Source organism: Manduca sexta, chromosome 9 (genome assembly GCF_014839805.1).
Source record: "Manduca sexta isolate Smith_Timp_Sample1 chromosome 9, JHU_Msex_v1.0, whole genome shotgun sequence".
Classification (NCBI taxonomy): Eukaryota; Metazoa; Arthropoda; class Insecta; order Lepidoptera; family Sphingidae; genus Manduca; species Manduca sexta.
In genome coordinates this window covers 8,967,468-8,994,446 of record NC_051123.1, presented here as the reverse complement: position 1 = coordinate 8,994,446, position 26,979 = coordinate 8,967,468, and the positions used below count along the sequence as shown (strand labels likewise).

The following is a 26,979-nucleotide window of genomic DNA, read 5'->3' as shown; positions in this document are numbered from 1 at the left end:
CGTTCTTTTCCCTTTTATCAATATGATATCAATCTGCATTGGACCAATATGATCTAAGCCCCGAATATCTTCAGTAAAGCAAAGAAAGAAAATAAAAAAATCTCAGTAATACCATAATCAATAATCAACAATTTCGTGTCTCCAATCTGCCAAGTGCTTATAAGAATGAGGTGACACAAATTAAGTAATAACTCCCAAAATAATACCATCAAAGAACGCAAGACAATGAACAATAACAATTCAGAAATAATGAGCGATTTTAAAAACAACGCACAGTTCTACAAGAACTAAAAGTCCGTGGCAAAACAACGATAAAAACAGCCGTTATAACCGTTACAACGTTAATAATAACGGTTATAATCGTTATTTTTATCATCTGTACCCTCCGAATCTGTTATCACATCGTTATTCGTTCCCTATATATATACTGCAACATAAATTAACTAAACAAACACTAATTTACAATCTAGACGGGTGTGTAGTTGCCAACTGGTTTGTAGAAGATCTGACCGGTGACAACTCTGCGAATGATCTCTTTGAGAAGTAGTTTCTTCTCCTTCTTGATTTTGCTGAGGAATCCTCTGTTTTCATTCGCCCTCCGGGACAAGTAGGGAAGGACTTCGACCACTGGGCCGTATGGAACGTACTTGTAGGCGGAGTAGCCGGCTTGGCCTGCAAATAAATTAATAAATAAACCTTTAGAATACTGGATTGTTTTTAGTACCTTTACTCCTGAATGGCGTATTATTGCAATCTTACATTTGTTCGTCAAAACTAATGTCCTTTGGACACGACCATTTAAAACGAGCAGACGACACGCCGCTTTGGTGAGTCCGTTATCGACGCGTATTAGCAGAATGTATGTTTATATGGATACGAAGGCTAATAAACGCGCTTTAAACGTACGTTTGCGCATCGTGTGCAAATGGTTGAACTTGCCGAATGCCTTGAGCTTGCTGAGCGTCTTGATACCGTTTAATGTGCATCGTCAGATCTTTTAAAAAACGTCGTGTGACAAAACTTTATAAGTACCTACAGCATCGTTATCATGGTATGTCATCAGTGTACAATTACATTTTGTAACCAAACCACTTAAGTACTTTAGACACTGCTATTTATGGCAGTGTTAAAGCAACGTTGAAGCCAGTTTTGTTTATCCAACCCGGCCGGTTATAGAAAACCTTTGCCTTATTGGAAACTGGCATGAAATTCCAGACTTTTTATCATAATCAAATTTGGTAATACCCCACCTCTCCCATCATAAGTCGACCGGTGATGATCCGAAGATAGTGATAGACATCGATGACCATTACCATAACATGAGTAACTGCCGGTAGGCAATGGCTTGGCTGTGCCCCTAGCATTCCATTATTCCATGAGCGGCAAATGCTGCTTTCCATCAGGCACACCGCTTGCTCGTTTACCTACTAAGGAAATAAAAAGAAAAAGACATACCGAGCGGGAAGGTGATGTGGTCACACATGCCCAGCAGCTGCCCGAAGCAGACCACCTTGTCCTCCGGCTTGATGTTATGCTCCTTCATCAGCTGGATGGCGTACCGGACCGTGTCCTCGTTGTGGGAGGCCACCATGATACCGAGGCGGTCTTTCTGCTCACCCTGGTAAGAAAATTAAATATTGAAGACGAACTCCGCGAATGATAGTATCAGATATATTTAATGTAAGTAGGTAAGAAGAAATGACATATCAATATTAAGAATCCAGAGTATGGAAAGCAAATTTGATATTGGAGATATAGATATTGAGTACCATTAGGTCATATTTTATTTAATCAAAAGCGAAAAAACCATTAAAACATACAGTTGATATTGACTGTCTCACAAACAATATTCATAAACACTGGAGTACGACTTCTGACTTCTGGTTATGAGGCAGTCGTAAAATATAAAAACCAAATTGTACATGTCATATTTGTTACAAAGTAGAACAAGGATGAAAATTGGAGAGGAAATAATGATAAGAAAGACCCAACAGATAATAAAAATGTTAATGGTTACGGTAATGATACCGATGGCGTTGATCCTAATGCTGATGATGGCGATGATAATTTAATTGATACATACCTTAACTCGGCTAAGAATCTCTTTAAGGCATTTGTGGAAGGAGGCGGTGGTGGCGTCGACGTTCTCGCAGGTCGGGTCCTCGTAACCCATCGCCGCAGCTCGGGCGCGCTCCTGAGAACACAACACGATTAATAACCTTACACACATCATTATAAATGCGAAAATCTGACTTTGTGTTGCAAGTTAACTGGAGGTACGTCTCTTATATGTGAGAGTCCGCCTGGATAGATACCACAGCAATCTCTTTTTCTACCGCCAAGCAGCAGTATGTAATCATTATTGTATTCCGGTTAGAAGTACTACATTGTAGACAGTGTACCTACTGGACATGATAAGACTTTACATCTCATGTCTCAGGATGGCGAGCGCAGTGGAATACCAAACAATACTTTGTAATTCAAGGTGTTGGATGGTGTTTCTACTGTTCAAGAGCGGTCGTATCGCTTACCATCAGGCGAATGGCAAGCTAGTCTTGTCATTCAAAGCAATAAAAAAAACCTCCCTTTCTTGGAGGTTAGAATATTTGAATGCATATTTTAAGGTTTAGGATATTTGAATTTTTACATATTTTCATGTTTGGATCTTCATGAGACGCAAATACACAGAAGGACCCTGACCTGGAATAATATATAAGGTGCTTTATATTTTGGCTAGGTACACAATATTATTTATATCCGGGATAGGGCATTCACGCAACCGGAGTCGTTAGCAAGACCTAGTTTGTTACTAATTACAAACACTTAACCATTTATAAATAATACATTGTACAATGTAGTTCAAATATAATAGCGACTAGCGAGAGTCGTAAATCCCTGGCCGGTCGCCAGAAATATGCCGACCTGTCTAACTGGATAGACATTGGCTGACCCCGGAAAATAGCCCGCCAGAATGTGTCACAACTCACTAGCGAATTCTTAATTAAGAGTGCAGGGAGTAAAATTTCGTTTCAGTCTTTCCATTGGAGAAAATATATCTGAGTTATTTTAAAATCGAATACGATATTTGGCCATGCATTAATATTCGAAAAGAAATGAAGCAGTAATTCAAATTTCAAATATTGCTACGTGCAAGAGTAGGCGTAGAGTGGGGATATCACTCCATCTCTTTTTTCGTACCTATCGTAATGCCCGCTGACGTCACGTGCAAGTATTTCGTTCCTTTTCTATTTGTGGACACTCACCCCTACTATCTAATTTCAATAGCTTATAACTTGTGGATTTTTCACCAGTTTTCAATGATTTCTTCTGTTTTTATAATTTATACAACGTATGTATATTTTATACAAGTTATAAATAAAAATAAGGCAAATACCCAATTAATGGTATGCCACCAGGCTTGGCATTGATATTATTACTTAACTCTAAGCGTTGAAGTTAGTTATATATCTAACTAATTGTAAGTACATTAGTTGCACCTCTGGCCAACTCATCGAGCATGAAGTTATGATCTGTATTAAATCTAATACAAATGTCTATTATCGTGAAAATGAGATGCATGTATACAAGCGCAGCATTAGACCTGTTGTCCAATTATAAGGACTTCCCCTGATAAAGGTACTGAACTCACTGAATGCAGACCCCTTCCAAATAATCGGTAAAAAACTTTGGAAAGTCTACATTCAATTGAAGACATCGTACCCCTCCCAAGAGATTTGTGAAAAACATTGAAAGGTCAATATTCAGTTATAGACATCGTTCGGATGATAATGATTATGTTAATTATTACCTGTTCAATGTAAGCGCCCCTCACAAGCTTGGCGCCCCAGTAGAAGTTCTGACGCTGCGCCTGCTCAAGATCTGTTAAGATCTCGTTGTAAGTATTCTTCAGGTAGGTTTGGTACGTGTTGAACACTAGGAATTTGTCCTGCGAAGAAACGTCTCTGTATAATATTTACTACTAAGGATAATATTTTATCGGATATTATATACTAGAGATGTTATATTAGGCATATTAACTAGGACATGTCGGCATTCTTCTCCCTCGTACAGAGCTTAGAGGTTTCCTTACAAAATAGAGCTAAAAATGATGGAAATTTTGTTTAGATCAGATAGTTACAAAAGTCGGCACAAAAAATATAACTGCAACGATTTATCTCTTCGTCTTAACTACAACAAAAATGGCTACAGATAGCATCAGCTCAAATTTCCGAAGCTAACCTTATTATATCTCCTCATCATCTCAAGACAGATCCTGGATATGGCTGGCTGGAAGTACGTCTGCTCCGCATCGATCATGATCCTCACATCCGCGTCGTTCGCGATCTGGATGATGTGGTTCAGCCTGCGCAACATGTTCCTGAACATCTCCTCTTCTTTGGTGGAGATCTGCGAGATCAGCCGACGCATTTGACCGGTCTTCGGGTCAGGCACGCGGAACGAGTCCGATAGATTCATGTCTTCATCTAGAATGTTCGACCAAGGGAACAGATGGACGATACTGCAACAATTTGTAAAAATAAGCAATCATAACAAAGCTAAAACATGCGGCCTGCACTTTTCGAGTCAGGTGCGGGTCAGTTACTTTTGTTTCGAAGCTATAACCAATTTGTTATGTTGATATGTTAGTGAACTTCGCTTGTAGGGCCGAAGTCAGAAAACTCTACTTTTTCAAATTTAGAAATATATAACTTCGGTTTATGATGATGATATAGCCCTATACCTATTTTGTGTACAGAGAGACCTAAGTAAAGGGAGCAGCAGGGAAAGAATGCAAGAGGGTAGCGTTAGGAGACGGTCATTAATATTATTTACTCTACTACTCCACGCTCCCTTCTCCCTAATCGCTGACATCTTGCAGAATGAACTAATACTAGTGCAAAGAGTATGTAAATTCAACTAATATAATGGCTGTTGGCAGATTTATATCTTTATTCTTATCCCTCATTATTGTAAACTAATGGGGCGACTTCTACACAACTTACATCTTCTTAATATCAAGCTAGAACTCGACCTAAAGGGGAAAGTTCTGGATCTACTGGACCCAAAAATGTTTTTATTTATCTTCACTACATATATAGCAAGTATATAGCCTACATCGTTTGTAACCGTATAGTTAATCACCTTCCACGTATCAAAAATGTAATTAAATATGTACCCACTAACCGTATAACCTGATTTTTCTGGTCTTTTAACTATTAATAAGAATGCTTTGTCACCGAAGATGTAAAAGGTAGATAAGTTGTACGGTATACGTAGCAAGACTGTCAACATATTACATTACCAGTATAATTACCACTGGAGCGGCGCTAGGCGACGCTTGTAAAATTAATTTATTCTACTGGCGAATTTATTTAACGCACCGCAACTCCCTCAAACATCTGCATTAGATTCGCATTTTGTGGTAAACTGTACATAGGTACAGTCAACGGATTACATAAAGCAATAGACGCTTGCTCGTTTACTTACTCTAGTATAAAAAACATTGACAAGTGGGTACATATTTATTCACATTTCTGGTACACGCTAGTGATGATGAACAGTAAACATTTGAAAACCACAAATGAAGTTAGATAGTGAAGCGATATGATCCAGCGCCTAATGGATAGCCAATGGAAAGCAACATTCACAATTCAGCCCTTACAAATAATAAACGTGTCGCAACTGACCGGTCCCACGGGAATAGGTGAAGAACGCTGAAAATAAATTGAACTACCTTCATCTTTTCATTGGTAATGATCAATGGTAATGACATGCATCAGTTTTTTTTTCTGCCTAATTATGCCAAGGTTTTTTCTAATTATTCCTAAAACCAGCGTGCCATGACAAAGCATGCTAATTTTATGTGTGATTAAAATCAACAACGGCTTTGATATTTTATGATTAAATAAAATAAAGTTAAATATATATAATGAATAAAATGGAATGCAGTACTCATGATGGCCTATAGGCTATATTTAAATAATTATAATAAGTATCTTCCTTTATTCTCTAATAGTGGAGAAGCAGACAGTGGTAATGTAAACAAATAGAGTGCGAAGCATATAAAAGATTCCCGATTCCACCGTCACCACAATCCCATAGGTATTTTAAGAGCGGCCAAACATAATCTTGAGTTATTGATCACCAAATAATGCTACCCAATTACTCGAACAGTCATTACCATCCTTAGAAATATTGCACGAAAAGTATTCTCAATCAATGAAAGGTCGCCTGCCCACACACAATAGCAACGTCACTCAGCACTGTAAAATACAAAATATCGTATTCAACCATGTTAAACAGTGGGCAAATAAAATGAGAAACCATAAGTTAGGACCTTGCACCAAGAGAGTCCGTAGTTACTGTTTCAGTAATTGACTAACATCCGATTCAGTTCTTAATGTTTATGGAACTGTAAATCCCAGTATAGTTCCTAATACTCAAATGATTTAAATACATAAGAGTTAAGTGTGACTGTTATCATCTATGTAAAAGCTTTTAAAACTTCATTATTTAACTCACAACTGGAATGTCTTAGGTTTTAATAACGACATCAATGTGTGGCCGCTCTGGTATCATCCCAACTCACCCTTCCTTGTCCGATGTGATCTTCTTCATGAACTCCTGGACCTCTGGCTTGTTCTTGTGGTCGCCGAAATACCTCTGGAAGTCCTCGATGGTCTTGTGATGGGTGAGGACGTTGCCAGTGCCTCCGGCTATCTGTTGCATGTAGTTGCGAGCGCGCATGATCACTTCCGACAGTTGCAGCTGAAATTTATGCGTATTTTTTGTGATGGAATGATAAACCACTGCTGCGGGATACGTAAATGTAAAATTTGATAGTTTCGAGTCCTTCCTAAAATCATTTAGGTTGATACATGCCTAATTTAAATCTACTTATCCTACTTACTTAGTCTAATTATTTCCACTAAGCTCTATTTAATCAACTTTAAATGGTTTTACTATTTTGTAAAATTTTGCTAAAAGAAGCTCGTCCAAAGCAAAATTCTGGATCCGAATGTGAAAATGATAATCGCTGTCGTAAGCTATTAAAATTATGAAGAACTATGAGAAAAGCCTTTTGCTGTATTAAATTATTTTTATTACTCTACTTTGTTGCCGTATTATAATACATAAAGCAATTTGGATTACAGCCAAAATACGTTAAAGTAAGGCTTCTATACTTTTAAATTGGCAACATTCCAAAGGCTTGAAACACCAAAGATATCGGACAGAGTTGTCGAAAGGCAATCTTGGTGCGAAAATCGTATATCAACAATGAAAATAGCTTCTTTGGTCTCGTAATAGGATTCTAGGTATAAAGCCACTGGAGCAATAGATAATGTGACCGAATATTCGATTCCAAAACACCATTGCGAAACACACAATAAGTTACAAGTGATTAAAATTGAGAACGAAATACATAGGCTTGTCTAAATCAAGTCATGGGACGAATATAAACTCAGTGAAGTGTGCGAGCAAAAGTAGCATCTCCGCTAGCTTATATTATGATTTAAGTCACATCATCATCATCAGCCACATAAAGTCCACTGATGAACATGGGCCTCCCCTAAAGTTTTCCAGACGGACATGTCGTAAGCGGACTGCATCCAGCGCGTTCCTGCAACCTTTATCAAGTCGTCTGTCCACCTTGCAGATAGACGTCCAATGCTGCGTTTTCCGGTAAGTCTTATAGTTGAATACCGCAATACGGTCGGGGAATGTTAATAGTTGAACTTACAAGTAATTGCGGTCTGCCGAGCGCAGTCAACTTGACCGCCATCAGTCCAGTGCTCTTGGTAATTCCTGTAAAATCAAACGTTAGATTAAAACATTTAATATGTACACTGTTAAAAAGTTTATACAATTAAAAGTGAACAATTGTGTGAGCATTAAAGTGCGTTAATTTATACGGATTTCAACTGGACGGGTGGAAAGGCCTCTGAACTGATTCTTATCTACATCATTTAGACAAATAATCTATATCTACCTATTTAAGCTACATAATCGTAGGATACATTATCGAAAAAAATGTAACAGACTAAGCTATAGGTATTTTAACGGACGTACAAAACAATAGTAATGAGAACTATGCACAATATTTACCTGCAACAGCGTCAATACTCTTAAGGAATGCTTCCATGTTCTTCTCGCAGGAAGCCTCGTTGAGGTAGAAGTATGTGCGCGCGCTGGTCACCTTGTACCGCCTGTCCGCGAACCGCTGCTCCACGTGGTACTGCTTCAGCTGACCCTCCTCCTTCTTGTCTCCGTACGCCGAGATCGACGCGCTGTTGGACATTCATAGTATCACGATTGTTCCTTTAGGGGTAGGCAGTGGTGATTCATTCATTCATTCATAATATTTCGCGAATGTTCGGTAGGCAGTGGTAATTCGTTCATACATAATATTTCGCGAATGTTCGTTCCCGTGTAAGACGTTTTTCGAATTTAACAGTTTTATTTATTACCTTTGTAAGACGCTGTTGGAATTTTAAATTTTATTGACGTAGAAGCTGGCGGTGTACGTAAGTCGCCGGGAAAATATGTCTGTATATGTAGTAGAGCAATGCCCTGCCTGTCGCAGAATATTTCCGTTAAACTTTGATTCATTAATATTTCATAGCTGATAAAATTTTCATTCATTTTGACAATAAATAGATCTACTAACGCAATAATCAATATTGGAAAAGGCAAAGTAGTAAAAAGTAATAACATAATATTCAATTTATAAATTGTTTTATACAACTCAAAAAAATCCAGCATAAACTATTCTCATGTTGAATTCCCCTGCCGCCTATAAAAATTATATTAAATAGTCTGGTAATAAGTAAGCTACAAATATCTTTCTGTTACTTTATGCACAATCATAAAAAAATATACTAAAAATCAAAACACCTATGTCATATTTTAAAGGATTTTTGTATTACACAATCCGATATTTACGTCAACAGTAATGATAATTATGTCATAACTAATTATTGCAACAATAAATGGCAAAACCCAATATGAATATATTTATCCATTTTTCCTATAAAGTTGAACGCCTAATTAAAATTCTGGAATAACCGTATACTGACAATGACAATATCATGAAGACTTTGGACAAAATATAATATTATGCATGTTTAAAAAACATAATTTGAGACACCTCTACAACCATTTTACACACAAAAACAAATTCATAAATAAAAGTTGCGCCAATCATACGATGCACCTTCCATCCAAAACCGATCTTAAACGTCTAGCAACGCGGAAATAAGCTATTGACCTACCAAATAGCTCAGTGACTCAGAAATCCGTCTGAAATTTGTCACTTTCGCTCTCAGTCTTGGCAAGAGTGAGCCACGCGGTGCTAACGTGCAATTTCGCCAATACAAACCCAATTAAAACTGGACAGAGCACAATTTCTTTTGACATTGAACGTGTTTTTTCTATGTTATATAGATCTGGGTCAGGCGATCACTGATGTTATTTTCATTACTCCACTTTCTCTTCGTCGTGCCAATTATAAATGTATTTTGTACGAAGTTATTGTGCGAATGTTGGCCAAACGCAATAAGATCAAAAATATAGTTTTACTGAAGTCTAACTAGTTTTGGATTACTGAACTCATACTTAACCACTATTTTTGGGAATGTTCCCTAATTTAACCAAGTCCGAGTTTAAATCAAACATATAGACACCCAGTAAAAATAATTTAATTTTGAAATTACTTTTACCCTATATGGGCTATTACCTGTATAACAATAAAAATGTACCTTTACGTGACAATGGCACCCAAATCGATCGTAAAATGAGACGTCCATTAGTATTTAACACTATCATAGGGTAGAGTGGAAGTGCAAAAGCCCCTTGCTATCTCTTTCGCACGCTATACTATAACAGCGGTGACGTCACCTCAAAAATCGAACGAATTTTTTTCTATTGCATCAACCGATTTAGCACACCTATATCTGCTAAGAAAAGATTACATCGTACCCAAATCCACGTAAGCAACTCGTGAATTGTTAATATGAGGAAAGCCCCGTATATAAGTCACAATAAGTCTAAAATAATGCAATGTAATCAACCTCGTTTATATCGTTAATCATTATTAAAATCTATACTAATATATAAAGTTGAAGAGTTTGTTTGATTGAATGCACTAATCCGAGAAACTACTAAACAAATGTTTTTTTATTTACTAATAAGAAGCTACATTACTCCTGAATGTTATAGACTACCTTATCCTGGGAAAATATTTATCCTGGAAAAAATTTGGACCCGAAAGGAGTCACAGGCAAATGACAAATTAAACGCAATATTAATTACCACAGCCGTCTAATGACGGGTTAAAGAATATCATTCTACGTTTCTATACAAATATAATTGATAAGGCAACTCTGACGCCATTCATTCGTGCGCGAGATCGAAAGAAACCTTATTGCGGAGATAACGAATTAGAAACCACATCGCAACATCATACGTCATGAAACACGAACATACATAAATAATATTATCAGCCCTATTTAAACTGAAACTCAACTCATAATTTTCCTTATTCAAATATCGCCATTTTAACGATCCCAATGTGTTCTTTTAATCTCTTTCAAAATTGGACCAATCAGAACAAAGTATTTTTGACATGCTCACAAATGAGTGATTTTGATTGGTTCATTGTCGGAATCGGATTGGAGATTGAGATTGGGATCATTTATTGAAATCAGCTGATAGCTTTTTACAAGCTCTTTTGATTTGTCATGAATCTAGCACCGCTTGTGAAAGTTTTATAGATATGAGGAAGCGGCGCAAGAAACTCCTTCAGCAACACAATCTGTCAAAATATATATATACCTACATTTGTTCGCGGCTTGGCATACGTGAAGGAGTATTCTGAAATAAAAGTCCCGCTATATATTTTCCCGGGATATATAGCCTATAACTTTCCCAGAATCTTTAACTATTTCCATACTGAGTTTCATAAAAATCCGTTCAATAGATTTGGTGAAAATCGATAACATACAGACAGACAGAAAAGAGGACTTTGTTTTATAATATGTATAAATGTGATGTATTAATGCAAGTGACAGTATTCTACTTAATTTTATATATATAATTTATTATACTGTCACATTGCTGAGCACGTATCTTTTCTACTAATGAACCGGTTTGCTTCGATCTAAAGTCATCACCCAAATCCAATTCTTACCTGGACGGCAGAGGGGAACTACGTATCTAATAACAAACCTCGCTCCTAACACTACCTGGTAATGATAAACACAGTGTAGGTATCTATATAGAAAAATAAGCACAACATGTTTGTACTTATTTTAATGGAAAAAAATATTGTTGGTAGATATACATTATTTATAAATTATTATGGGAACCTCTTCCTATTGGCAACTTTTATAGCTCCGATATAAGCTAATTGTTTAAGATATTATTGCATTTAAAATATGTAATTAACGAAGTAACTAAAAACATACGTGATTAAACATATATTTACCGTACACCCGTTCGTTAAATAAAAAATAAAATTTACCTACGAAGAAAAAACGAACATTCTTGAACCAAGTTATTTTCGTACTACGCATTTCAACCTACCACAACTCACTGTACGATGTCTTGCACTTTATACTATATACATGCTTGAAGGCATGTTAATTCTATAGCTGAGATGATGATGGAGATAATAGTGATGTGCCAACTCGGGATAAACACAACTCGAGCTAACTCGAGTTGAAATTCACGTAACTCGAGTTCAACTCGAGTTAACTGGGTAAAATGAAACTGAGTAATGATTTGTTTTGGGTTATTTTTACAAATGTAATGACTCACCAATAAAAAAGGAATTTATTTATTCATCATGTATTTATGTTTTATGTATTTAAGATTAAATCTTCGTAACATAAATAAAGTAAGTATTTAAACTCGAGTTAAAGAGAATTCAACTCGAGTTGACTCGATCTAAACCCAACTCGAGTTAACTCGAGTTAGTAACTCGAGTTGACACATCTATAGGAGATAACCCATTCTTTTTTAAACTGATTGATGTGAGGACTAGAGAGAATGCTCATGCGCATAAACGATAATATTACTCAGAATCCTGAGTCTGGGATCGGTCGGTAATTAGTATACATCCTATCAATGGCGAATGGTCTATATAACCCGATTCCTGCCGGCTTCCCTTTATTTATAATGTAATTATCATTAAACCGATTTGCAACCCGCATTTATGCATATGAAAACTATATGTTGCGTAGGGTTCCCTTATGGAAAAAATACCTTTCGCCACTGCATCCTACTGGACTACTATGCAGTCTGTAATTCTGGCGATCGAAGGATGAGACACTTCTGTCGCTTTTATTAAAAACTAGTTTTACTCGCGGCTTCGCCTGCGTGCAAAACTTTATGCGTGATAAGTCCCGCTGTACATTTTCCTGGGATAAATGTAGCCTATAACCACTGAATCTCAATTCACACCAAATTTCATCGAAATCCATTCGGTCATTTGAGCTTATAACGCTCAGATGCGGCTGGGGACTTTGTTACATAATACGTAATGATAAAGGTGGTTATCGTATACCCTCACGCCTCAAGCCAATAAAAAATCCGCTGGCAAAGAAAATTGGTTCATCACAACCCATATACTCGCTAGACCATTCCAATGTTAACTTTATTTACATCGTCCCAAAACAAACAATCGTTTTGCATACCGGCTCTTATATAAATAGCCACATCCAAACACCGGTCACGCATAGTGTTCGAATCGCCTCACACTGTCAAGAATAATGAATATTGATCAGCCCACGCGTTTTTTTTACTCTCAGCTACGGAGCACGTGGTTTTGTGTATAATGCGATAAAGTATCGAGATATGAGAGGCGTACGATAATCTCTACAAGCATATAAAATGGCCGTTAATTGCAACCAGCAACCGCAACGAATTAATATTAATGGCGCCAACACTATTTAGAGTCTAAAGTCAATAATCCGTCTAAACTTTAGAGGGTTTATTGTAAACAAGATGTTTTTTTAAGAACCAGTTTACCTACTGGTACCACACGGTACTTACTGTCAGCTGTAGTCAGGGGCGTAGCTTCTGCTGTATCAGCCGTATAAGTGATACGGGGCCCACGAACTTTAGGCCCCTCTTGGTCCACACTAAACTAAGCAGGCACCTAAAAGTTCGCATTGCTCTAAAGGGCCCCCAACAAATTTAGATATAGGGCCCCGCTATGGCAAGCTACGGTACTGACTGCAGTATAAACTATTTTGCGTAATTTTTCTGTTCATAGAGACTGTTGGACATTGAATTAAAACTGGTTTTCGGATTTTATCGTGGCTTTTTATGTAGTTTTAATTTTATTCCCGAAGTTTCGAATACTGCAATCATGGTCGCGAGGCGGACCGACGTTTTTGCGTGTGATTATTAATAAAAAAAACAATTGTTCACTTCTCAAATGATACCACAAAATACTATTAAAGATTAATATTCAAACCAAACAGTTTTTATCATCTTAGTACAACAGCGTTTACTAACGTAACAACATCCAATTAACGGCAAATAAATTAGACTGAAGTGTAAATAAACCGTAAAGAAACAAATAGATTTTTGTACAGGCCGATTCCTTGTCTGGTTATCTGTAGTTCATGGCATTCTGCCAGCAAAAACCCAATAAAGTTACGCAGTGTCATGAATCGTTGAATTCTACTATAGAAATCGCTTACTGTTTAGTTAAAGTCTCCCGTGGTTTCGAGAGAAATCGTCTTTTATGCTATAAATATTCAAGATAAAAATAAAAAGATCGTATGGACAACTATATACTATAAGTTCCGATGGGATTCGCATGTTCTTATAGATAAAAACGCTAAATAAATATAGATAAAAAAAACTATGAACTATTATTTCCTGAGTCAACATCATAATTAATTATAACTATGTAATTTTGAAAACTCTAAATGATTACTTTAAATTCAATTTTAAAGATAAAAAACATATATATCTTTAACATCCATACATGAAGAAATTATTCCGAAAAACATAATTTTACTTGAATAATACAAAAAGCCATCAAAATATTTGAATTATGGAATCGTGTACAATAAAAATTGTAATTATAATTTAATAGCTTCTAAAAATATTAATATTATTTGTAGAAACGAAACACGAATAAGACTCCATTTTGTAGAGTATCATGGTCCCCGGGAGGGGGGTGCGAAGAGCACGTGCACCCCCCTCCCCAAAAAATAATCACAAAAAATATAAAGCACTGAATAAACCTATAATAATGGGATCTATCGACCATACAGGTTTTAATGTAATAAAACATTTTCACAAAGCCGGGCAATTTGAATTTGGAAAAAAAAAACTTTATGATATTATGTAATATAGAGTGTATTTGCATATGCACCTCCCTAAAACTAATTTTAGCGGCGCCCATGTAGAGTATAAGTATCTTCAAAGTTAGTCTATTAAAACCCCAAAGTGTTTTGCGTTGAGCATTATCCATACCAAAATAACACTGTCAGACCACGTTTAATTATGATGAATAATATGTACAGTGTACACAGCTTGAGTCGCAATTTTCGTAAACAAACAAGCAACATTGTCTTATGTTGATACCGAAATTCTGCGACGGCACGTATCGCGTGATGTACGAAAACTTTGGCTAGCAATCATATTTACCACAAACATGTTTGCAACTAAAATTATGAAAACAAATGATCGTGGTACATACTAATAATAAACCATTTTTTTTTTGTTCAAACCACTACTGTGTTTCAAACCTAATAAAAAGCGTATCTACTTAATTATTTATTAAATTTTCAAAAAAGGAACGCTCTATCGCCTACGAGTGACGTCACTGGTATTTTGGTGAGCGCGTGCGAAAGAGATAGCAAAATGCTTTGATGCAATTCTTCACAATTGATAATATGAATTGCTGTTCACTATACAATACTGATGCCCTTTGCGCATAATATCTAATGTTATTTACTTTACCGTACAATATCAAACATAGAAAATAGTCTATTGAAATAAGCAGTAAATCGTGACTAAATTACTGATCGAAGACTAAACTAATCGATGTAGCCGCAGAGATATTTCACGCTACGTTGCTTCACAAAAGAATATTCATACAAGTTACGCTAAGACGTTACAATATACATAAATTCAATGTCAAATAATAATGATCGGCTTACAATGTCTGACTGAAATGTGAGGTAGTCAAGGATACGTGTTTACTACATGAGAACTGAGAAATAAAGAAAAAAGGAACCCGGTCAAAACAAGGTCTTGTAAGTTTCTTGGTCCGTGCTTAATTAATTCCATTAGTTTCTCGCTTGTCAAACTGCCACTGAAATAAGGCGAAATCATAAGTTTAAATTATGAATATCTGAGTATTTAAAATTTGGGTACCCGAGACAACCTAGGTCTAGATTTCGATTACATATTACAATCGATCGTTAAATTGGTCCAATCAGAATAAAGTTCGACTGCAGCGCCCCCGTATTGTTTTAACCTATCGTTTTAATGCAATCAAATAAACGGCAATGGACTTAGTCCATTATAATTTAAAGAGTAATAAAATACGTTGCACACATTGTATTATTACACTCTCAGAAAATAATTTACGTAACTGCTCGCCAGTGGCATAACGTCCATACAAGCCGATTCCTACCGGGTTACCTTTTGCCAATTAATTAAAAATAATAAAATAAAAACATAATAATATAACTACAATAATAGTATATTAAAACAAATAATCTAATATTTATTCATTTAAATCAATACTTCAACGATATGGGTATTGTCTTTTTTACCCGCAGCGCGATGTCTTTGTCTTATTTTTTTGGAAATGACTTAAAAATACATGTGTGCGTGCGTGTATCTATACTTCAGGATAACCTGAGAATTTGCAGCTTATGGTAAGCAATAGGCGCGATTTAATTTCAATAATTTAGAATGTATAATTAATGTTTGTTGTGGGTTATTATTTTTTGTTGGACTCTTTCAAATAATTTCTTTTACAAAAATATATTTTGAAAATAAACTAATGTACTTAGACATCCTTAGTCCGTGATTATAATTTTTAATCAGTACCTTCTTATGTTATACTTGTTTAAAATGAATATATCAGTGTAATTAATTAAGTTAACTGAGTACAATACAAGTATAGTAAACCTGGTAAATTTTAAATTTAAAATAATTATTGTGATATTATTTATTTTTGTGCATACTTTGAGTCTTTATAAGTCTGATTTAATAAACTATTTGCATTTAAATATCTTCCATATTGAACACACAATTAAGGACCCACACAATAATGCTTGGCAGTAATAACAGACAAAACAGTCTCACCTACCCTATCTTGCACATTGAGACCTTATATTATGCTATCATAAGAAGAAAATAACGTTTATTTGGGGTCTTTACAAACTTATGCCTACATCTAAACTAAAACCTATAACAAAACAAATGTTAAACCATTCAAGATCCTACGAAAATTCACAAAAAAATACCGTGCAAATAAAACTTGAGGTAACAATAGAATCTATGGGAAGAGGAATTGATTAAACATTTAACGGGCTAGGAAGCGTGCATCAGAAAATAACCAGGTAAGAAATGGAATCACTCATATCTAGTCAAAGAGTTCTTAGATTATATAGAGCGAACATTGACAAAATTGTCATACAAAAATTTTGCGCACATGCGATGATTACTCGATCTACCGTGAAATAGCAAAACACCTATATAAATAATTCATAATTTTTCCATTTATTTTAATGCGCATATTAGTAGATTTTCTGTAAATATGTTATTTTTGTAATAATATCTATGAATGCTGTGGCTTGTCACACGGACATCACTACATAGTATAAAACAAAGTCGCTTTCTCTGTCCCTATCTATGTATGCTTAAATCTTTAAAACTACGCAACGGATTTTGATGCGGTTTTTTTAATAGTTAGTGATTCAAGAGGAAGGTTTATATGTATAATAACATCCATTAAATAGTGGAGAAATATTGCACCCGTGCGAAGCCGGGGCGGGTCGCTAGTTTCAAATAAGACAACGACTTATTACGAATTGGTAATAATTTTGGAGCACAAATTTGGTCCTGATGCCCCGTCTATAACTATACTGTTTAATGTCTTTGTATCTAGTTAATACAATAAATATATTACATTTAATTAATAAATGGTACGTCCACGGATTGCCTATACGAGGACCTAAGTTCGATGACAGGCCGCATTTCTACATTACTAACTACGTCACCTACATGTATGTCAATATTAATTATATTAGAAAAATAAATTAACCTTTTATCTAAAGAATATACAAAAACATTTCGTTGCATGATACTAAAACCGAGCGAGAACTTTTAAACTCAATCATAAGTTTGAGGAATAAAAAGAAATCATCGCATAAACTGTATAGATAACAATAATTTCAAAAACATTTCACACTTAGCAATCAATATGGTGGAAATTCGTGTCCTTAGTTCTTATGGCGTCTGTTACGTAACAACATGTGACCGAAGTTACCCAAAGGTTGTTCACAACATTATCACAACAATGCAACCGTGTGCGGCGAAACGCGGCAAATCACGAACCAACATAATCAGTTGCTAACCGAGAGACAAACGTGGAAACTCCGTGAAATATTACAATTTAAATACGACCTCGGTGTTTATGGACGTATTTTTTTTAAACTCAATGTAAATGACCACAATATAAAATTTAAAATTTCTTCAGGAAACAAAATCCATTTGAGAGTGGCTTGAAATTATGAATACAAAAATGTTTCTGATTTTACACAAAATTTTGTAACGTAAAATTAAATAAGTAATACCGCGCAACAATTAGTGAATATACGTGGTAAAATTATGATTTCTTATGTTTACGAGAATGTTAGACATTAAAATCAAACTATTTTTCGGATTTTAAAGACTTTGCAGCCTTCGTAGTCACGGGGGAGACTGAGGTGTTAGTTATCCGCAAAGTAAAAGTTACCATATCTACCCACATTTTACAATTATACAACTTTTAAATTTTTTTAGCTGTTGGCGGTCCGATCTACGCATTATGAGCTCTCGTGGTCAAATTACTTCGCGAATCAAGACTTTTAGATTCCTTGGTTTAATATTTTAGCAAATCCACACATCAACAAGATAAAACGTAAGTAAACCGATTATCCTTGAATAGAAAAGCCATTAAAAACACGTTTTTGCTATTCAAATTCAATCCACTGAGAAAATATTAAAATATTTCGATCAGCCCTGACCTTGATCAGTGTCATGAGCGTGCATTAATGACGTACTATTTTTAACTCCAGTCGATTATACACACACATCTCAAAAAAACGAATATCGATTCATATTTTAGGAATTAAAAGGTCGCAGATTTGTTACAAATGTTACCGATTCTCACAAAATACCTTTTTATTTTAACCGACTTCAAAAAAGGAGGAGGTTTTCAATCCGACTGTATTTTTTATTAATATTCAAAGGTTGCTTAATTGGTCTGATTGTATAGTGCCGGACGAATATTATTCCAAATGATACATTTTTTATACCAAATAACTCGATATCTCAATGAACCCTATATTTACTATGCCTTTGAACATCATTGGACGTAATTTAAAAAAAATACTTATATTTGCAACCAGGTCTTTTTTGTAAAAAAAAAATAGACGATTTAACAAAATGTACAGACCTTCACAATTCTTTAAACCAATAACATTGAGCAAAATTATTTCATATGTTTACGCGAATGTTAGAAATAAAAAATAATATTTTTTGGATTTTATGGCGGTTTATTATATTATAATTTTCCCCGACTTTTCGAAGAGTTTGTGGCCTTCATTATCACGGATGGAGTAAAGTGTTTTCCTCCAAAATGTGAAAGTTACAAATCTACCTACATTTTATAATCATGCAAATTATTAAAAAAAAAACACTAATTACGTAGGATTACATATAACTCTCACAAGATATGATAAATCATTCAAATTTGATATTATGGAATACTTTGTCACTTTTTATTACTAAAATTAAGCTATGTTTCATACTATTTCATGGGTTTCAATCTATGTGCGTATTAACAGTGTCATTTGGGGAATAAACAAACAGGATCTATGGGTAAAAACATAATATATCCATTTTAGAATGTTAACTTTTGGTTTCTATGCGGGTAAAATACTAGCAAATTATAAATTATACATTATATCATTACTTTGGATATTGAATTGAATGTATGCGCTTGACACGGAAGTTACTCACTTGAGTAACGTTGTTGCTATTTTACCCACAAAGTTACTCAGGTGAGAAACGTCGAAGTCTGTGCTTACATTCAAAAATTGGCAAAGTTCTTCGATGACTAAATGTATATTATAATATTTGAGACGGTATTGGTTAGTTATTTGGGGATATTTCTAAACATTGCTGTCGTTAAATCAACGTGCGATGTGTGGAATTGTACATATTTGATGTCTATTATGATATCACTCAAGTACCGTGGGTTTTCTCCTAAAACCGCTGCGGAACCGGGATTCGTGTACCATACCACTGGATGAGTCAAACCGTCCAACGTGGTAACTAACTGGCCTGATTCTGAATTAGGGACGGGTCCAGACCATGCTAAGTCTGAATTCTCCTCTACCACGAAGTTATCTGATATGCCTACGTGCATAGATTGTCTGGAAAGAGTTGACACTTACTGAATCTTAGTATTGTAATAATTAGTGTTCACTATACTCCATCTTTGCATTTTTTTGCGTCAAAAAATTTTGAATCAGGAACAACTAACTAACTATTTATCCAATAACCAAATGTCTTTTTAAATGCTTTAAGAGGTGAAAACTTATTGTCAAGAGCCTATGTTCTTAAAAAAAAAACAATTCATTCCATGGCAAAAATCCAAACACAATAATCATCTCGAATAATGTTAAAAAGTAAGAATTATAAAGTGGCAGTACTGGTAGTATTCACCAAAATTTTAAGTGTAAGAATTACCTGACTTCGCGTTTCTCCGCCTCCTCCTGCGAGATATCTTCCTCGACGGAGTAGTCCAGGATCGACTTAACGCCGAACGAACGCAGCCTGTGGGAGGAAGTTTAATATTAACCCACTTTTTATTCTAAGGAAAATGAGGTTTATATACTATCTAGGTTTATATAGATGTATCATGATATGCTCATGAACCTATTGTCTATGGCGACGTATCGTAATTTTACATAACTAATTACTCCCTCTAAAGATCCAACCCTAGTGTTCACTGTAGCGAGAGATAATTTACATATATAAAACTCAAAATGATGGCTCTTAGTACTTCAAAAGTATTCTATTTTATAACGTTAATAGAGGTCATATTATAATTAAACTTAATGCACTTGTGCTCAAATACTGATAAAATGACTATCTTATCTCCCGTGTTTATATTTTAATGCTTCTTCTTTCGAATAATGTCTTCTTCCTATATTTGACGACTAATTTGTCTCCTCGAAGTCTTTAAAACTCCATTACCTGTCGATGGTTGGACGGATGGTGTTCTGGTCTTCGCCAGCAACGAACTGCCCGTAGAAGGTGGCTTTCATGATCACCTCGAATAACTTCTGGCCCACCACCTGACGGAGCCTCTTCATCAACTGTTGACAAAGTAAACAAGATATTATTCCTGCATTAAACTCCAATATTCAGCTCTAAGTTTTTTTACAATAGAGTGGTTTTTAACACGCACCATTATATGTAAAATAACATATCCATAATTAAAGAGTCTTTGAAGTTCCTTATCTATATATATAAAAATTAATTCCTATTTCCATTGGTCACGCCATCACGCGTGAACGGCTGGACCGATTTCACATTTTTTCTTGTTGGGTTTGTAATTGTCAGGAGAAGGATCTTATGAAAGAAAAAAATTAAGGAAGTTGAGCGGAACGTTAGAAAATTTAAGAAAAGTTAATTTTACGATTGACAGAATGCGCGCTGCAAATTCATAGTCAAGACGGGAAAAAGTCAGTCGAGGCAGCTAGTCTTTTGCCAGATTTTGTAATCCAAAAGAAACATCTTTTGTTCGTCTTACAGAAGTAATAATACAACGAGGTCACATACCGTCAATCATATTTCTCAGTCCCCACTTCCCAGTTTTGTTAACAAAAATGAACAGAAATCTAAATATACAATACAATCGTATCACCGTCGTGCCCAAAAATCTAAACAAACATTGTTTCTTACTACGTATTGAACCAAACATTACGTCAATTAGTTTTTGGCTGAGACGAAACAAAAAGAAATCTAAAATAACTTCAAACATTTACACATTTTTAAGGTGACACGTAATACGTTATGAAAACTGACCAAGACTACATACTTATAAATAAACTTGGGTATTTTAAGGCGCTTAAAATATTCTTTTGTCTTGTTTTAGTAAATACTTCGTATCCCCGGTCTCATTAAAACATTATCTATCAGTCAAATTTAAGACATCTTTCGTAATTTACTGCATTACTATACATGAATTTTATTATACATATAGTTAAGATCTTGCTCTCTGATTACCTATTAGTTCAAAGGGACAATTTGCCATCATGAAAGTAAAAAGTAAAATGTACGCATCAAGGCCCTTGGATTACGGTCTGTTAAAAATAAGGCCAACTAAGTCGGAATTGCAATTTTTATACATGAATGCGTATTGCGAATAAGCGAGGCGGCAACTAATCTACGTTAGATTTTTTATCGACGACTCCTGCGATGCGTGACGGATTAGGTCATGATAGTGCGTGATAAGTGAGAAATACTCCTGTTATTATCATAACTGACCTGCCATAACAATATAATCAGGTTTATCAAATACTTACGCTTCTCTAGTCATCCTACTTATATTATAAACGCGAAAGTTTGTGAGGATGGATGTATATATGTATGTATGTTTGTTCCTCTTTCACGAAAAAACTACTGAACGGATTTGGATGAAACTTCACAGTAATATTAGTTATACATCAGAACAACACATAGGCTATAATTTATAATGATTTTGTGTTATTTGGTCATATAACGACACATATCAAGTAAGTCGGAAAAAAATATATCCCAGAAAACTCCTTCACGCGGGCGAAGCCACGAGCAAAAGCTAGTTGTTATATGGGTTTAGGGTTATTTAACACATTGAAACTAGAGTTACTTGATTATAAGACTTAAGTACTGAATATAAGAACGTCGTCCAAGTCATAATTCTTGCTTCTCAAGTCTTTGTTACTGTTTAAGGACAGGAATAGCAAAACGATCTATTACTCTTGCCAATGGCGTAAAAAAATACATATTTTGTAACACCTCCCGCCGTGCCCCTAAACAATTAGCGACGCAAATGTATATTTCCATCAAGGCCGGAACAAAAAACCTGACGTTTGAGCCAACATTTTTGCCAAAAGCATCAAAATCTTGAGTGTGATCGCGACAAGCGAGCCGACAACGGTAAAATTATCCTGTCTCTTCAATTTATATAGTAGTTGATAATTTTTAAAATGCTAACCAGATTTTTATTCTAGAGCTACTATTTTTAATCGACTTCAAAAAAGGAGGAGGTAATCAATTCGACGTGAATGTTTTTTTAGTATTATTGTCATTATTTGACTGACTGGGCTGTGTAGTTATATTGCGCGAATTGATTACCGCTCTGAGGTCCTGGGTCGGGCAACGTAATATTAGATTTTAGTACTCAGTTAGTTCCTTGACACCTACCTCTTATACCAAAATTCAAAGACATAACATGTTAATTATTTAACGAATTTTAATAATTCTAGTTAGATTTTATGTTATGTAAATATTTGATAAAAATAAATAACAATAATGAGTCAAGAAACTTATTTTGTATCATTTACTATCAGGCGAGCGGCGTGCTGATCTCATCCAGTTGCATAAAAAATTCAAACTATTATACAGAGAGGCCACTTTTCTCTGACAGGAAAATAAAGCCGATTTCTAAACGTCAAGCCTGGCAAAACTGGATACATTTTGATCTCCAGTTACACGCTTTCTCGTACCCCAAAAGACTTGTTACAAAGAAAACCAGTATTTTAACGTATCAATAACATCAACTGCATCGTACATAGCATTCCGTTCGACTTCCGACAACAAGAATTATTGCAATCAATTTTAAATCTTAAATGGAAACAAATTGGATGCGTTTTCAACCGTACCGCTTTTCTGCAATCCTGGCAGTAATCTCCCGTCAAATTGCAATCCCTTGAATTTTTCAGCGTGCGCAACCGTACTGATTAAAATTCTATTAACACACGTGCAAGGTACAAATTGCTGTGGCAATTTTAGTCATGATTCGCATAACCTGTTCTACAGTTTTTTATCATGCTGGGTTCATTGACACCGTACGGCCGTGAGTTTTGCACTGAGGCCTACCTTTTGAAGTGAAAATGTATGTCATGAGATCTAGGGAACTAAACTTTAGATTAATCGGGTTAAGAGTTCAATTTCAATGAATTTAACGGGGATTTTATTACTATTTAATTAATTAATCTATAATATCTATGGTCCATAAGCAATGAGACGCACGTGATAATTTTAGCCTCCTTAGCGAGGCCAGTGATTCATTGACACTTCGCTCTTATTTAATCTATAACCGCCTTTTTTTAAATAACAGTAACACCTAACACTGACTTGAATGAAATGACAGGTTACATAAGTCTATGGTCCTTAGACCTTAACGAACTGAATTTCATTGAAAACACCATTAATGTCGAGGCTGTATGGGCTAGAACCCTTTGCCTTACTAATAAAAAGGGAAAATTAAAAAAAGATAGTCGATGGTCCAGGCTGTATGGCTGAGAGCCTTTGCCGTCTTCTTAAGGAGTAAATCAAACCAAAACAAAAAAAAATCTATAGTCCACCCAATTTACTCCATGTGACTTGTTTGGTGACCACAAGTATTTTCATTGAGTACAATATCGTTTCGGCTTACTATAAACATCGCCATTTTCCGCATATGAATCTACGAAATAGCAATGCAATAATCTCGTATCAAAAGACAAACTCAACCAGAAAAAACCCAGCACCTCTAAATAATACAATTTTCCTTCTATTTAATGAATCATCGTAACTATGAAATTCCAAAAGGAGTCACACAATGTTAAATAGTTTTGATTTAAGCAAAAGTATGCTCAACTATCGTAGCACAACTGTTTAAATAAAAACTTATAAATGAGCAGATTGAGTGGCGAGTTTCATGAATTTTAAAGCCCTAAATCATTCCAAATTATAATAATTTTACTGGCTATAACAAACGCAAAGGATAAGCACTTCCTACCATAAGGTTTATTAGGAAAGATTTCCGAAAATGTTATAAGTACTAGTGATAAAGGTGACATTTTCCATAAAGGAACCTGCCACAATATATAAGTACTAATATGCATAAATGCTGTCTGTAAATCGTTCCGTTAGATTCTACGGAAATTCTACATAAAGGGCAGCCCGTAGGAATCAGGTTATATAGATCCTCCGCCACAGGTTGATACTCTAAATATATTAATAATAAAACTATAGAAAGAAAAAGAATTTATTTCCAAACATGTAGGAACATGCAACGAAGCCCTGTTATAAGACCAAAGAGGAAAAAGATACAAATATCAGGTATATTATATGCCTATAGGTGGGTATTATTTGCTAGTGACAGGATATATTTTGTATCCGCCCGAATAGCAACCACTGTATACTAATAATATCAGCCCTGTATTATACATTGTCCCACTTTTGGGCACGGGCCTCCTCTACTACTGAGAGGGATTAGGCCTTAGTCCACCACGCTGGCCTAGTACGGATTGGTAGACTTCACACACCCTCGAAAATTCGTAATAGAGAATTTCTCAGGTATGCAGGTTTCCTCACGATGTTTTCCTTCACCGTTAAAGCAAGCGATAATTCACAAAGAATACATACATAATTTTTAGAAAAGTTAGAGGTGTGTGCCCTTAGGTTTTGAACCTGCGGACATTCGTCTCGGCAGTCCGTTCCACACCCAACTAGGCTATCGCCGCTATCACTATCACCACTGTATACAAAGTATTAAACCCGAGACAGTGGTCCACGTAAGTGTGTTGCATTCCGGGTTCAGCCGATGTATATCCGCTTTAAACAGGCCGGCATAATTGTGTAAAAATACAATTGGCCAGTATACAGGGTCATTACGACATTACGTTACTAAATGAAACCACATACTTATCTACTTGAAAATAACAATTTACAATAAATTACTTGAGCCGTAGATGTAAAATAAAAAAGTGTAATTTTCGATCAAAATAAATATTAATAAAAAGTAATTTTAATGTTACGTGTCCTAATGGCACTACTAATACTCTAAGAGAATTGGTCGCTGCGGCAACATCATACATTCAGTCAAAAATACACTCACGCATACGCCATATTCGCATTAAACTATAAAATGATCAAAAAATCAGAAAACTAAAACCAGGAATTTTGGTGAAAATATTCATTATTCATGGATGATTTTTGGCACAATGTCAGTAAAGGTGAAGACGAGTATATGGTTCCATTTTGGTAACGCAATGTCAAAATGACCCTGTATATTTGCCGGCCTATGCTATAAAACTGGACAAATCTGGTGGAAACGTGTAATGACCCTGAAACAGCCGGCGTTCGCTGTACACTAACCTATGCGCTTAAAATTTAGTTAACTACATTAAATCGATGCTAACTAACGAACATCACGATGTGGTACTGTGATTGCTTTCGCATTAGATATTTAAAGTTTTATAAACGTTTTTTAAATCGCACTTTTAGTTAGTATCAGTGTTTTTATCCATTTTAGAAAAAGGTTTTTATTTGTAATAAAAATACTTAAAAATTAAATTTGCAATTGGTATTTCAAATTAGTACTACACGCTGGGGTATTTTGTTGTTAGTATTTCAAATACTTATACCTTTAAAATTTTATAAAGAAATTTTATTTTAGTAATTAATATATTTACTAAAATATTTTGTATTTGAAATAATACAAAAACAATAACACTAGGTTTTACAAAAAATTAAAAACGAATTTATATAAATTAAATAATTAAGAAAATAGAAGGAGCGGCAATAGCGTTTTTAAATCACCAGTGCGAAACTAACCTCGATTATGATAGGTACACATTGTCACCTCCTTGTTTGGTCGACCGCCGGTTTTCAATGTAGATATGAACAGATAAGTACTTATAAATACAATATTTGTGTAAATCCGGCTTAAACTAAATCTGCAATGACATTACAATTCTCATATTTATTTTTTAAGTTACGTACTTAAACATATATTTTTTTAAATATATATTATTACAAAAGATTGTCTGGTTCTACCGTAAAAATGAAAATATCTCTTGTTTCAGAAAAAGTATGAGGACGTCTTAAATCAACGCGGGGGTGTGTTAGTCTATCAATTGTCATCCGCAAAGCGTGGCAAATGAAAAAACTTATAAAAGCGATCTGAAATTATAAATAATAATAATTGAATTTAAAGATTAATTATACATGGCAGGTGCGCTTTACTTAATAACTAAACCCCTAGTCGAGCAAGATCCCATACAAAGAACAAATATAATTCCTGCCAACTCAGCAACGGTCCTTGCATCTTGTGGGCGCTGTCTTTAGCTGTATTTCTCCCATTAATGCAGACAGAGTAGTCCTGGATTTGTAAATAGGCCGTATAGACCGCGGCCTATGTGCGACAGCTTCTTAGGGGCGGCAGATTTCAGAGGACGCTCACTCGACTTAATAAATCATTCGTTTATTTAGCTTTAGTGCCTTCCATAATACAAACAAATGGAAAATTATTAAGTATTAATACTTAGATATATAAACCTACATACATGGGGCGGCAGAAATAAAGTGGCCTACACTCATAAAAAATATAAATCCGGCACTGAGACAGAGAATATCTCAAAAAGTGTACACATTCCAACTGCATTAAAGTACTTATCTAAAAGAGGCCTCTACATG

The 26,979-nt window shown here is 35.1% G+C and overlaps 1 protein-coding gene across 3 annotated transcripts in view; it reads right to left on the bottom strand.

Annotated features, from left to right (window-relative positions):
• LOC115451753 (proline dehydrogenase 1, mitochondrial) overlaps nucleotides 1–26,979 on the bottom strand; it is a 40,091-nt gene continuing 13,112 nt past the window's right edge. Inside the window, exons 2-12 of one of the 3 annotated variants that reach the window (XM_037436771.1) lie at nucleotides 20,506–20,627; nucleotides 19,996–20,082; nucleotides 8,107–8,288; nucleotides 7,742–7,806; nucleotides 6,590–6,768; nucleotides 5,688–5,714; nucleotides 4,240–4,519; nucleotides 3,809–3,946; nucleotides 2,084–2,194; nucleotides 1,456–1,618; nucleotides 1–672 (exon numbers count right to left, since the gene is read on the bottom strand). In XM_037436771.1, coding sequence (XP_037292668.1) covers nucleotides 467–672; nucleotides 1,456–1,618; nucleotides 2,084–2,194; nucleotides 3,809–3,946; nucleotides 4,240–4,519; nucleotides 5,688–5,714; nucleotides 6,590–6,768; nucleotides 7,742–7,806; nucleotides 8,107–8,288; nucleotides 19,996–20,082; nucleotides 20,506–20,627 — 1,560 coding nt within the window. In that variant the 3' untranslated portion in view covers nucleotides 1–466. Of the gene's footprint in view, nucleotides 673–1,455; nucleotides 1,619–2,083; nucleotides 2,195–3,808; nucleotides 3,947–4,239; nucleotides 4,520–5,687; nucleotides 5,715–6,589; nucleotides 6,769–7,741; nucleotides 7,807–8,106; nucleotides 8,289–15,259; nucleotides 15,338–19,995; nucleotides 20,083–20,505; nucleotides 20,628–26,979 lie in introns of all 3 variants that reach the window. The other 2 variants (XM_037436770.1, XM_037436772.1) reach the window with 2 other exon arrangements.